General features: G+C 35.6%; 1 protein-coding gene across 2 annotated transcripts in view; it reads right to left on the bottom strand.

Annotated features, from left to right (window-relative positions):
* Positions 1-1,993: 1,993 nt before the first annotated feature.
* The window catches only part of LOC127959014 (metabotropic glutamate receptor 4-like), a 102,377-nt gene continuing 89,719 nt past the window's right edge, over positions 1,994-14,651 (bottom strand). The window contains exons 10-11 of one of the 2 annotated variants that reach the window (XM_052558018.1): positions 5,077-5,109; positions 1,994-3,289 (exon numbers count right to left, since the gene is read on the bottom strand). In XM_052558018.1, the coding sequence (XP_052413978.1) occupies positions 5,090-5,109 (20 nt within the window). In that variant the 3' untranslated portion in view covers positions 1,994-3,289; positions 5,077-5,089. The remainder of the gene's footprint in view (positions 3,290-5,076; positions 5,110-14,651) is intronic. The other variant, XM_052558017.1, reaches the window with a different exon arrangement.

Raw genomic sequence — 14,651 nt, 5'->3', positions numbered from 1 at the left:
TTTTAACAAAGTACATTTGTACACAACCCAGTCTGTGCTATAATTGTGTAAATTATCGGCAAATGAAACAGTTAAACATGATAACATAGACCCACTGATCTATATTATAGATCAGTGCATAGATCTAGCATCTGCAAGGATTAAATGTAAAAACTGCAAATATGAATTAGAAGTAAAACATGTACTGTAAATGTGCACACAGTAGGATCCAAAATCCTGAGACTACATTTAAAGTCAGTAGCCAACATAGAAATATGTGAATAGACTGCTGTGTGAATGAAAAGCTATTACAGTAAATATTTAAGAGACTGCCTCCTGAAAATCCTGGGTTGAATGAGCTAATGTAGAATAATTATTGCGGTATTAATAAATTAATACATACCTCTGTGGAATAATTGATTCTGATTAGTCAGTCACAACATTCTCTGGTTATATAAACCAAACTGTATAGCTGACTGTTGTCCCTGGCAACCACTTTCCTACATTGTTTCATGTTTCATAGCATGCTATGATCGCTTTCTTCTCACATATAAAATTAATTTCAATTCGCATCAATATTTCATATTTCCATTTTTTTTTATTTATATATATATATATATATATATATATATATTTTTTAATTCAGTAGCTGTGTAATGATCAAGATTACGTACAGTTCATGTTGACACAATAAAGTATCATATTTTGCTATTAAAGCACCAATAAATATTACAATTATATACATAAATATACTGTACACATAGACACACACTAAATAATATTAGTACTTTAAAATATTTATTTAAATGAAATAATAACAATAAAACATTAACAATATTTATATTTAATAAATAAACTATAATCATATTATTATAATTCAAATAAATAAATGCTTATGAAAGTTTAACTCATAAATAAGGAAGAATCTTCTTCAGCTAACAGACTACTATGTTCACACACACACACACACACAGATGTATCGATCTCAGAGAACATGACCTCCTTTGCACAGTATCCTGATCCACCCTTCACTGTACACTCTCTCCATCAGTTTCTAAGCACTGTCAGAGAGATGGAGTAGCATTCCAATCAAGTCCCTGTTTTATGTGCTGTATTCCAGACAGACCTAAATAAGCCTAACATGGCCTATAATTTATGTCTTGTAGCTGCCCCGTTATACATCACAGAGTCAAAGCACCGGTGCTTTTCTTTATAGCTCCTGTCTTCCTCTGCGCTGTTGCCACTGATAGCAGATACATTTCACACTTAATAATGGGCCTTCTGAAATGCACATTATGATAGATGGCTGCCTGTTGTAAAAAAATAAATAAATAAATGTTTCAGTCAAATGACATTTCTTTTCATTTCCACCGTGCTTTTGTGTCACGTTGTCTCCTAATCTACTAAGTGCCTTCTTGAAGGAAATCTGAAATGCACGAAAGGGAATATTCGATTTTTCATTCAGGCATGAGAACACTCCTCTTGTGATTTTGACTAAGAATATTAATAAAAATAACTACAATAGCGTATTAGCACATTAAGAGACAATACAACTTGGTTGTTTTAAATACTGCATGTTTCAGTTTATCTATTTATCTTTTGTTAGTTTTTAATAAAAAGCATTACACTTGAGTCTACTTATTAAGATTAGGGTTAGGATTAAGTATTATTGTTTGTTCTATTTTTCTCTATTTGCAGAAGAAAAAAAGAGACAAGTTTGAGCTAAAGACCTGAATCTTCACTCAAAAACTGTGGTTTATAAGAAAGAGCTGTGGTATCACTTTTCTAAGCAATCCGACTTTTGGATTTTGCTTGACGGTCGAAAAACAAGTAAAAAAAAAAAAAAAAAAAGAAAAATCGCACAGATTTAAAAGCAATACCATAATAACTGCACGCAATGCCCTAGCAACCACCCAGAACAACCTAGCAACCACATTGCAGTGTGCCCAAACCACAGCTCACATAAACATCTGATGCTTTGCCAACATGGCAGAGATGATTTTTCAGAAAACAATGAGTTTTGAAAAATTTCTTTATTAGAAATTATTTATGTATAAAAATTAACATGCTTCACATACCTCATATGTCTTATTTTACAAATACTTTTAATTCAGGCACTGTATCTGACTTTTATTTTCTCTCTTTTAGGATGAAAAGCAAACATTAGCAATCAAGAACACACATTAAGTTGCCATTTATCACGGTCAACATAGACATTTTACTCTGCAGCACAAACAGTGCAAAAACAAAGAAGAGAGGGGAAATCATAAGAACTGAAACTTAAATTCACAAACATCTAAAGAGACAAATCAGCTTGTCTCTCTCTATCACCTGACATTTCCAGATATGAGTACAGGATCCTGTCATCTACTCCATCAGCAGAGCTTCTCAGAACCGTCGGTTTACTTGAAAGTGATGATTCTTCCGATTTCCACGAGAGTCTTTTATAGCTGTATTTGTATGAACGTGACTTACTCGTGCCGCCCTGTTCCAGTGGAAGTCGGTTCCGATATCTTGAGTGTCCGACGAACGTCACACCATTTCTAAATTGTGATTTCAGATTTGCACAGGTGACTGTGACAGCTAGCACATTTCGACAACAGGGCAAATTTGTTTAGTTTCTCAAAGGTGTATACTTATGCACAATCAAACATTACTCCAAAGAGCACTTCGTACATCTTCAACAGTTTCACAAGGCCCATGGTGAGGTAACAATACAGCAACATAGTTCAACAGCATTCCAGAAGGTTCTTTTTTTTTTTGAAAAAAGGAAAAGGAAAGAAAGAAAAAACAACACAGCACAGGATGTCAAAACCAGCATGCTTAACATCTGTAAACAATGGTCACTGTCTCTGCTGTTGAGGAACAAGAGGAAAAAAGAGGAAAAAGCTCCAATGAATTTATTATTTTTTTAGCCACCACATAGTGTTAGCATCAATGAAACAGCGGACACTGACATGTTGTCCTTAATTAGTGTGTATCACTTTAACAATGGCATCTGAAATAGATAGAGCAAGCTGTAATGGAATAGTCTGGGTGACAGACCGTCATTCCGACACACCGTCTCAACAGTCTCGGCCTCCCCAGATGCTCCCTGTGTGACTTCACATAAGCTTCATTAATGGAAACATGTCTGTGGGGGTCTTCCAACCATCTGCTATCTCACTTCCATAAGTGACATAACGTGAGAGTGATTTATCTTGAAATGCTGTCTTCCAGGGGTCACTTCTGGGATTTGGTAGTGGCCTTTTATCACTTACCTAGATTGCGTGGTTGCTGTAGCTGATGTACGTTTGTTTAGGGCTGAGTCCTGCAGAGGAAGAGAGAATGTGATAAAAAAACAGATCGTTTGAGTCAAAGGAAATGAAAATGTGTTGAAAGTATGAAAAGCCAAAAATTGGTTTCTTCGTTGGAACGGGTTTGAAGAAAAGAAAGCGGTAAATCCTCTGCAGTGTATGGGTGCCGTCATAATGAGAGTCCAAAAAGCGGATAAAAACATCACAATAATCCACATTATTGACTCCAGTCAATCCAGTTATCATTATCTTGTTAAATGAAGAGATACGTGTTTGTAACTTAAAATGGACGCTTCTGGCCAAAATACGAGTCCATAATCCATAAAATGCTTTTTCTAGTTAAAAGGTTCTTCTCTGTTTTCCTCTCACGTCAAAATCCACAACATATTTGCTTAAAATGGTTTCGGACTGCTTCACTTGTAAAGTGATCTGTGCATATTTCTCACCAGATTAGGAACAGTTTCTCTGGAGAAAGCAATATTATAGATTAAGTACTCTTTTAAAGGTAAAAACTAATGATGGATTTGTTTCTTACAAACATGCAGTTTTATATCATGTGCATTACTTGTGATGTTTTTATTAGCTGTTTTGACTCTCATTCTGATGGCACCCATTCACAGTAGAAGATCCATCAGTGAGCAAGTGCATTAGGTTAAATACATTGTCAGCAAATGTTCATGTTTAGGTGAACTATTCCTTTAAACACTGTTGCCTTATTAGCTTTTTTGACGTGAAACACGAGAGGTAATTCACCAGATACAAGTTCACAGGGATCTTCATCAAAACCAGAGTGGTTTGACGCAGTACCTCATGTTTCATTTCTCATCAGGTCCTTTTCCAATGTGACAACAACTTCTTTGATATCTCTATTCATTTGCCAGGAGTCAAGTAGCGGAGTAGCAGGTCTTGTTAGATATCAGACTCTGTCTTTCTGTCCATCTTTAATATCTTCAAAAACATGCAAGTTACCTGCAAACAGTGGCAAGTCTGCTATTTAAGCACTCATTCAACAAAAACCTGTAATCAGCAGCTTAATCCTGTCATTTGGCATCCATCTCGCAATAACCGTGTAGTGCAAACAATCAGCAAAGATTGCATGAGTGACACTGCCTTCAGCTGTTCATGTAATAACCTTGCCAAAGAAGAAGGGTCAATGGAAAATTCAAGCTCATTGCATCGTTATATGGAGATCAAAAGGTTAGCTCATGCAATCATGCAGAGCTGTTGGAATAAGTAAGGTGAGGTGATATTTGACCCAACACTACTGGTGCGGTTATCTGTCCTGGAATCTCCCTCAGCGAATTGAGCACTGACCCATAGGTACTGTCAGATAAATAGCTCCATTTCAGCTTAATGGGAAGGAAAAAAAACTAATTTAAATGATTCTTTCTCTATATAAAAATTTCTAGCTTAGGTTTATACTGTTCTGTTTGAGTCTGCTACCCCAATTTGTGTTCCTGTTTATGCAATCTAGGCCATGCACGGTTTTGAAAGTTTTCATACCTACTCTCTGTTTGTTGAAAAATGCATAAAAACATATTTGTTGCTATCTTTAGTTCTTTCCCCGGTATAGAGTTTCTCACCTACAAAGCCCTGTGCAAACAAGTGATTTGCATAAACAATGTGGCATGCAAGCTTTTTGTGTCTGTTAGCAGTTCTAACAAATGTCAGCGCAATGCATTGTCTATTATAAGCTAATTGATATGCACAGTTTAAGCATTAAAGCTAAATGGAACATGATTGAGTTTAACAATTAGGTCCAACAGTAAGCCAAGCAATAACCAATAATTAAAGTGTTTACCTGTCTTCATTGTTTAGTTATCATCAACATATCCTGAAACACAGGTTGAGCGGTTACATGTATTAGTCAGGCTTTGTTTACAATAATTTAGCAGCATTTTAATGCATCTGTATCAAAAAGAAAGACTGAAAAATGATAGTTTAAATAACAGATATTTGCTTGTTGACTTCATGATTTTGCACTACATTTAAATGAATCACACTGCAAAATATAACATGTTTGACATCATATGGCCATACCAATTTTTTTAATGGTATGCATACTTTGGATTATTTTTAAATGATCTTCAACCCCCAAGTGCTTTCTTTAAAAGAAAAGTATCAGCTGTATGTGCATTACGTTCAGTTATAATGTTGCAATCAACATGTTTACAGCGATTTAAGCATTTTCTTTATTGGTTGCGTCACATTGAAGTACCTCAACCTTGAAGATGTATATTCACAATCTAAATAATGATCCATTTACTGTAAGGATCCTTTTCTTGTTTTTGTTTTTTTTAAATCCAGAAAACGTTGTCGTTATTGTCATTATTTTAATGATTCATGGGCAGCTCACAATTGTGAGGTAATTGTGTCCTCATCAGGGCAATTGTTTTCCATCTGTGTAAACTGGTATCGTCTGCAATGCAGGGACAGGATACTTATGCAAAAAGCTAATTTCTGCATCTTATCTCTGCTAGGAAGTTTCCTAACTTAAAGTTATATTAAAACAGTTTTAAAATAAAAATGTCCCTAAGAAGTAGATTTCAATGTAGGATGTGAATGTGTTTGCAAGGCAGGCTAACATGGAAAGCTACTGGAAATCTCACCAAGCTTAAAAAAGTGTATATTATACAAGGGCAGCTGTGGCCTAATGGTTAGATACTTGCACTAGTTACCCGAAGGTTGCCAGTTCAAGTCTCGGTGCTGGCAGGAGTTATAGGTGGGAGGGAGTGCATAAACAGTGCTCTCTTCCACTCCCAATACCCATGGCTGAAGTGCCCTTGAGCAAGGCACTGAACACCCAGTTGCTCCCTGGGTGCTGGATAAATAGCTGCCCACTGCTCTGGGTGTGTGTTCATGTTGTGTTCACTGCTGTGTGTGTGTGTGTGTGTGTGTGTGTGCGCACACACTTGGATGGGTTAAATGCAGAGCACCAATTCCTAGTATGGGTTACCGCGACTTTCAAAAGACAGTACATTCTGAAATCTGTTAATATACACGGAACAAAATTATAAACGCAACTTTAGTTTTTGCCCCCATTTTGACTAACCTCAAAGATCAAAGACTTTTTCTATGTACACAAAAGGGCTATTTCTCTCAAATATTGTTCACAAATATGTCTAAATCTGTGTTAGTGAGCACTTCTCATTTGCAGAGATAATTCATCCACCTCACAGGTGTGGCATATCAATATGCTGATTACAGAGCATGATTATCGCACAGGTGCGCCTTAGGCAGGCCACAATAAAAGGCCAATCTAAAATGTGCAGCTTTACTGTACTGGGTGGTCCTGGGGGGTCAGAAAACCAGTCAGTATCTGGTGTGACCCCCATTTGCCTCACGCAGTGAGTTGATCAGGTTGTTGATTGTGGCCTGTGGAATGTTGTTCCACACCTCTTCAATGGCTGTTCGAAGTTGCTGGATATTGGCAGGAACTGGAACACATGGTCGTATACTCCGATCCAGAGCATCCCAAACATGCTCAATGGGTGACACGTCTGATGAATATGCTGGCCATGCAAGAACTGGGATGTTTTCAGCTTACAGCAATTGTGTATAGATCCTTGCAACATAGGGCAAAAACAAAAGTGTTGCATTTTATATATATATATATACTGTTTGAATTAGGGAAAAATAAGTCTGTCCTACCTAGCATGCCTTGAAAAATGGCTCAAATTTATACCGACAGTATTTGATTGACAGGTTGGGTGTTATGTGTGCATGTTCTGTTGTGTTTAAATAGTAATGATACAGCACATATTACAACTATGAACATGTGTATTCCTGACATTAAGAGTACTGTCATTGCACACGCATGTCTAAATAAATGATTTTAGGCACAAAATGGATAGCTGAACTTTGGCTAACTGCACAGACGGATAAATGAACAAGCATAATTTGGTGCTGAAATAAGTTTCTTATGCATTTCAAAGTAACATAACGAACTGCTTTTTTTATCCATGAGCGCATTTAGCTCAGCTCAGCTATCATGATATGCACACAGCGACTACCACCAACATGCTCTCAAAAAGACACTCTTCAAACGCATCCTTGGATTTTGTGTTTTTGCATTTTTCATGAGTACTATTTATTTAGTTTAATGAAACAACTGAGCAGTTGAATCTAAAATTCTAGTAATGTGCTACAAGAGGCCAAATCCAGGTTAACAGAATGCAGTTTTACAGTGTAAAGTCTCCGAACCCTATAATACACCCGGCGCAATGCGATGCAAGGCGCAGTGCAAGTGTGTTTGCTGGTTTCAGTCGTTAAATTAGCAAATGCATTTGCATCCATTTGTTCGCCCATGGGCAGGCTGGTCTAAAAAAGAGATGTGTTCAGGCACATTGCTGGCGCATTGCTATTTTAAGGAGCTGAAAATAGACTGCACCATAGACCAACTCAAACCTCTGTCTGGCGCAATGTTTTTTCTTTATTATTTAAACAGCGTGTTAGTATAGGTGGGTCACCAATGCACGTACACGCTGCTTATTAAACACAGGGACGCACAGCAGCACACAAACATGCCAAATCTAAAAAATTAAAGTATTGCAATGCATACACATTTTTTGTAGGCTAATTAAATGTATTTATATATTTTATATATATATAAATGCCTACGCGGCATAATGGATCTCCAGTGCATGTATCAGAATTAGGCTATCTATTTGCTCGCACACGAGCAGCTCCATTTTATCTCGGAGACGCGTTCCGTCTTTGCACTGGAAAAATTCTGCCTTGTAAATAGCAAATGCGTTATGGCACCAGCGCAACAGGCTCTTAAAGGGAATGGAAGATGTGACTCTGATTGGTTTATTGCACGTTACACTCTGTGGTATAACTGAACCTGTTGGGGCCCATTTGGCCTTAGGGCCCATTGAACTTGGATATGCAGAGGTGCTTTCTCGCTGGCTCAATCTGCCCTGAAATTAAATGACCTTGCACAGAAATTTTCAGGAGGCATTAAAAATTTAATTGTCATTAAAATGTAGCCTGAAGGAATATGCTGCATACTTTAACTAATCCTAACAAAAAAATACTTTAAGCCTCCTTTTAGATGTGTATCGCCTAACAGACAAAAATAATAAAGTATGCTGCACGATATCTTCAGAATTTTGCTTTGTTTAGCCACAATATAAAAAAGAAATGATGATGAAAATATATTTCTGATAATAAATTGTAACAGTCTGACTCATTGTTTGTTTTCTGGTCAAGGATCAAGGCGTCTGAGAATTATTATGCATTAAATTATTATTTTCCAGTGTAAAAATAAAAAAAAAACCTCTCTAAACAAGGCAGGAAAATATGATATTGCGGTTTTGAATTCATCAGTATAGCTGTCTGTATGGTGGTCATGCACCATTATGATGTCGAGAGACTATTTCAAGGAGACCTACATTGATCGTTTTAGTCATACAAATCCTGTCGGCTGACGTAAAGCAGACTCATATTAATATTGATTACATTTAGATTTCACCCAAGAGCAAAACTCTTTAACTTAAAGGACACATGAGAAAACCTACTGATGTCCACAGAATGTAACTATGACCTTGTCATTCTCATCCTCTTATCCTCATTCTTTGGCAAGTTTCTATGATCTTTGTAGGCAACATCACACACGCATTACAATTTGATCTTGTTTATATGCATCACTAAACTCTATACACGTGCTGCATTGCAATGGTATCAAAGATGGACTGTTACTTTGGAGTCCTAAAGTGTCTTTTATATCCGTGATAAAACTGCTTGCCAAGTACTGACTTTTGTAGATGCACTAATGGAGTGCATCTCACTATGACTGTAAATAATGTCACATATATGAGCCAACATTATAATAGCTACATAAAACATGTCTTGTCCAATCTTGATTGGTTCAAGATCTTGTTTAACTACCGGTAGGTGAGATGACAAGAAGTGTGACTTCAGAAGTGTGACTTTAGGTGCTTCAGAGAAGACGGAGTGAAATGCGTCACATATGTGGTAAAAAAAAAAAAAAAAAAAGACGGTGAAGACTTACAAGTCACCTGACTGTGAAAAAGTCTTAAAAATTGTGAAAAATCAATGGGCGGGAAATGTGTCATATTGCTTTGTTAATAACTTGTCACCTTACAGAATGCACAGTTGCACCCTGTCTCTTTAGGCTGCATGAATAATTAAACTTAAAGTATAATATTGTCTAGTGCAAAAGCTTCAACTGATTATGTTATAGAATATTTATGCAGGATTAGTCTCAGAAAACTAAAATAGCTCTATTTTGTATTTAGCTGTATTTTTTCAAAATAAAACATTTATTGAAAATAATTGTGATTTGGATTTATTTTAGTGTGTTTTATGCAGCTTTGAACTGTACCTGGGAGTGATTCTGCAAATATGGAAATACTTAAATTAGATTAGACACTAATGTTTAAAAGTTTTGGGTCAGCAAGATGTTTTTAGAAGTCTCTTATTCTCAACAAGGCTGCATTTATTTGATTAAAAAATAAAGAAATAAAAAGAAATAAAACTAAGAAGAAGAAATATTATTACTTAAATAGTATCACTGTTTTTTATTTTAATATATTTGAAATATATTGTATTCCTATAATGCAAAGCTCAATTTCCAAGTGTCACATAATCCTTCAGAAATCTTTCTAATATGCTGATTTGCTAATATGCTAATAAAAATGTTCAAAAGAACAGCATTTATTTGAATAATAATAATAATAATAATAATAATAATAATAATAATAATAATAATAATAATAATAATAATAACACTGTAAATGCAGTCACCTTTAATTATCAGTTGAATGCTTTATTGCTTAATAAATGTATACATTTCTTTCAAAACATATTTCTCAGGAACTTTATAATGATGTGGACAGTGGATAAGTGCAAGTGAATACACATTATATAGTTTTTATACAACATTTATGTTTTATGTATGCTTATTCTTCACTGCTAGCTTCTCCCTTGCCTCTTTCACGTTGTTTTTAACATTCACAAGTCAGATAAGACTGAGAATACTAAGTTTCCTCCTTGGCACTTTCCTGGTCAGTCATGTGCACAAAGTCAAGATATATTCAACTTTACTTGAAAGCTATGTTATTGTAGCACACTCATGCTAATAATATAATGATGATTACTGCATATATCACGCACAGATTGATGAGTCCTTGCTCGACTAGAAATACAATTAGGAGATACGTAATAATTCAATGTCATGTAATTCATTTAGAAGTAATTGTAACACTTTATAGCAACATTTCTATCACATTACGCTACATTAAGACACTTAACAGACACTTTTAGTTAATTCAATTTAAGTCTTAAAGGAGGATCACAAATCAAATAGAATCAACAAGGAGATCTTGTTTCCCCTTTAATGCATTCATGAAATGTTAGACATTCCTGAGCCATGGAAAAGTTATTTGTTAGCTTGCATTTGCTTTACGTGCAAAACAACTGCTTGTGTTAAATAACTCTAGTTAGATCTTTTAAAAGGGCACATGCTAATGTAGTCACTGACTCTAATACCTCATTTACAAAAGCACATAGTTCCACTGCAACTGAATTCAAAGTGGTGCTATACAGAGCTGCTGAATATGTACTAGATGAGCTGAGCAGATGAAATTCACACTGGGTTTGGTAGCTGTCTGGTACGGTCATGCAACCAGCGGTAAATATTTGCTGAAAACACTGTGTGCTAACTGGCCATGCTTAATTGGGCGAATTTTCATCTATGTAGCAACCCTCATTACACAAATTTAATTCTGTTGTCAAAACATTTATCTGGATGTCAGAGCTATTTGTTATTAAAACCCTACAATATGATTTACTGGGTACTGCTTCATTGCAAAATGAATATAAAATGCTACATAATGAAAGCAGAGTGGATGTGCGTTGCTGTGAATGCCAAATGCAATGTAATGGAAGCAGATCATTTGTGCCTTCCTAGTCTAACATGATACTTTGGATTGGTTTAGCGTGATATTTTATTCTAGAACAAGTGAATGTACAGACATATCTTGGGAAATGTCACATTAAATTCACATCATTATGAATTTTAATATTCTTTTTGCACATCTCTGCCTGGATCTTTTTTTTTTTTTTTTGTGGATTTTTTACGTGTGTATCTGCACATGTTTTTTCAGCTGGCATGGAACAACATTCCCACATCAAAGGGGTCAAAGTATAGTTGGTTAGCATGACCCTGTTAGCCACTGATCGTAAGTGTGATCTGCCTGCAAATAAACAAGTTGCTTCACTGACGACAATTCAACATGATCTGTGTATTCTGGGGGAAAAGGGTTTTTGTAAATAACATATGAAGCATAAATATTTTACTATATTATAAACAGTGATGCACCAAAAAAAATTGCAGCAACAAAAAATATGATTAAAACAGCAATTTTTGGTTTTGGCTGAAATCGTTTTGAAGGGCCGAAACTGTTGACTAATCACATTTTTGTTTTTAACTGATAATGATATGGATTATTTAAAGGGGTCATATGATGCTGCTAAAAAGAACATTATTTGGTGTAATGAAACGTGTTTACGTTGTTTAAGGTAAAAAAAAAAAAAAAAAAAAAAGCGCATTATTTTCACATTCATTACATTTATTGTTTCTCCTCTATGCCCTGCCTTCTGAAACGCGTCAATTTTTACAAGGGTCATCGGTGAGGTGTTCTGTGATTGGCCAGCTATCCAATGCATTGTGATTGGCCGAATACCTCAAGTGTGTGACGGAAATGTTACGCCCCTTAACATATTGTGATGCTGTGTCCGGCTGGAGCGATGAGACATAAAACCCATTATAATCATGATATAAACATGACTTCTAGTCGTGTCCTCTTTTGGAAGGCCAAACAAAGTAGTTTCACTTTCTCAACGAAACAGCATCACACATGGCAGCCTTGAGTGAGTGAAGGCCGGAAGCCTAGAGGCCTAAAGTGAGCCGCTTGAGAACGGTGTGGCCAGTGGATTCTTGTGGCAACCACATGTGAAGACCCTGGGCTGGACTCCAGCACAGATCAACTCCAGGCATGATGAAAGCAGATATTGCCGTCATTTGGAAGGCCAAACAAAGCATTTTCGCTTTCACAACCAAACACTCAGCATATATACAACATGGCAGCAGCGGCAACAAAAATACTATGAGAATAAAAGGTACGCTGTGGGAGTGTGTTAGAACGAGCCGTTTTAGGGGGGTGCGGACAAGTCTTAACTTGTATAAAGAATATCTCTTTGGATTTTGATTCTTTAGTCTTTGCCACTCTACAGATCTTCTTTATGCACCAAGAGCTTGTAATACTTCAAAGAGAAAGGAAAAATTAAAATTACATCATATGACCCCTTTAATCTCAAGATCGATCTTTTATTCTATGCTGTTTTCTGTTGGTGCGTGGACTTCACTAAACATCATTTGTAGTGCATCTGCCATCCAAATAACTGCAACAGCCTTGAATTTTTGCTTTTAAAAGTTTTAATATAAAACACTGTCAGCTTTCAAATTCTGTTAATTTGATCCAAAATACAAACCATACGTGTGGTTTTGACACTCTAAGCATGAATGGACATCAGAAGGTTTGTTGAAAGTAACAGTAAACTTACAGAAATGTATCATGTCTCAAGTAATGTAGGGAAGTCCATAAATCAGCTTCTAAGCAATGTCAAGTAATGTTGTATTTATCTCAGGAAAGCTCTTCAGTGTCCATAATGTCATCAGCCATCTACAAATAAATGAGCACTAGATGCTACTACATATTCATAATATTTTACTAAATCTGTTTGAATGTTTGAATAAAAACAAGTTCCTATTACAGCCACCATTTATATATTTATAGTTCAACAACAAATTAGAGTACAAACTTCATTCTGTTCATGAAAAAAAAAAGAGTAATTTAAATGTTTATACAACTTTGGTTTCATTTTTTGGCTCAATGAAAACATTAATTTCATTCATTCAAATTTTGGCCTAATGAAAACTTTCATTTACTGGTGTTAAATTAATTTCGGCAAATGTCTTACTATGTCTACTGAAAGGGTGAAATGGATTTATATTTGCATTTTATTTTTCTCCCTCTCTGGTGCATTTGGAATCACATCACAGATTAAGGTAATGAAAATGCTAATGCTAGAGGCTATTCGAAAAAAATTGTAGACTAACAGGAAGTCTGGGGTATCAAGGCACAATCAATGATGTCTCAAAATTGCTGTACTGTCTAGCTACATTCACACAGGCAGTGAAGCACACTTTTAGTCTGTGAATTACTAAAACTTTGTGCATATATAACACACGCAAACCAGATGGCATATGCAAAAAAAAAAAAAAAAAAAAAAATCTGTCTACTGAGGACTCTGTATTCCAGATATAGCACCAGAAGTTAGCGCCTCATGTCTGTTTTCGCAGGTTTCTCTTAATAAGTATGTCGTTTGGGGGCATGCAAAATAAAGGGCAACGTCAATGCAAATGAATGAAATAGTTCTTGCAAAGTTATTTATCACCTCAAAACTTCAGAAAAGGTGTGCAAATGAATACCACATTAGATTAAGAGCACAAAAACATATGAGGTCACATTCAAACTTAAAACATATAAAACACACTCATCTGCAAGACAGTACCTATCCAGATGCTGCAACTAAGTGTATAAAAAAATACAAAATGAAAACTTTTTGGTACCAAACTTAAATTGAAAACCTAAATATATAAAATGAAACAAGTGCATGTGTGCCTATTTACCCTTAGTATTACCATAATGCTTAAAGACAATTTGACAGACAGTGCAAGCAAATTAGTATAATTTATTTGGAATCTTGGTAAATAAGGCCCTTAATGAATAATATAAATATGCAAACAAAGACTCAGGCTTTCGTTTCTCTTTCAAGAAGGCTACAGGTTTGCTTCTGTTCTAGTTTGTGAGTTATTTCTGCTGAGGCAGCAGGGTTTTATTTACTGCTGTATTACAAAGCTTGTTGATCAGCTGCTGTGTTTTATTGATATTTAAATTAGCAGGAGATGGATTTCAGTAAGGATTGTTGCACCGATTCAACCGATTTGCCTCTTGATAATTTAAAAACCACACCGCCAACACATATCTGATGCCAAATGTTTAGATTCTAACATAATGAATCCAAAAAAACCTTGCGCAATGTGAGCCAGACGATTAGCGGTTTGTCTTGTTATGATCATCACACAGACTCCATTAAATGTCTTCATTGCATAATAAAAAGAATGCTATATTGGTTTGGTTTGGAATGATCAAGGTGTAAATAATAACAGATTTGTTGTTTCTGGGTGAATTCGGCCTTTAAAAGAAAGTAAAATCTAAAGCAGCTGTATCCAGACTGCTGAAGCATGATTTTGCAACCCTCTTCAAATTCGGATCGTTTTAAGTG

Source organism: Carassius gibelio, chromosome B6 (genome assembly GCF_023724105.1).
Source record: "Carassius gibelio isolate Cgi1373 ecotype wild population from Czech Republic chromosome B6, carGib1.2-hapl.c, whole genome shotgun sequence".
Classification (NCBI taxonomy): domain Eukaryota; kingdom Metazoa; phylum Chordata; class Actinopteri; order Cypriniformes; family Cyprinidae; genus Carassius; species Carassius gibelio.
The sequence above is the reverse complement of the archived record's forward strand: the minus strand, read 5'-3'. Positions and strand labels throughout refer to the sequence as shown.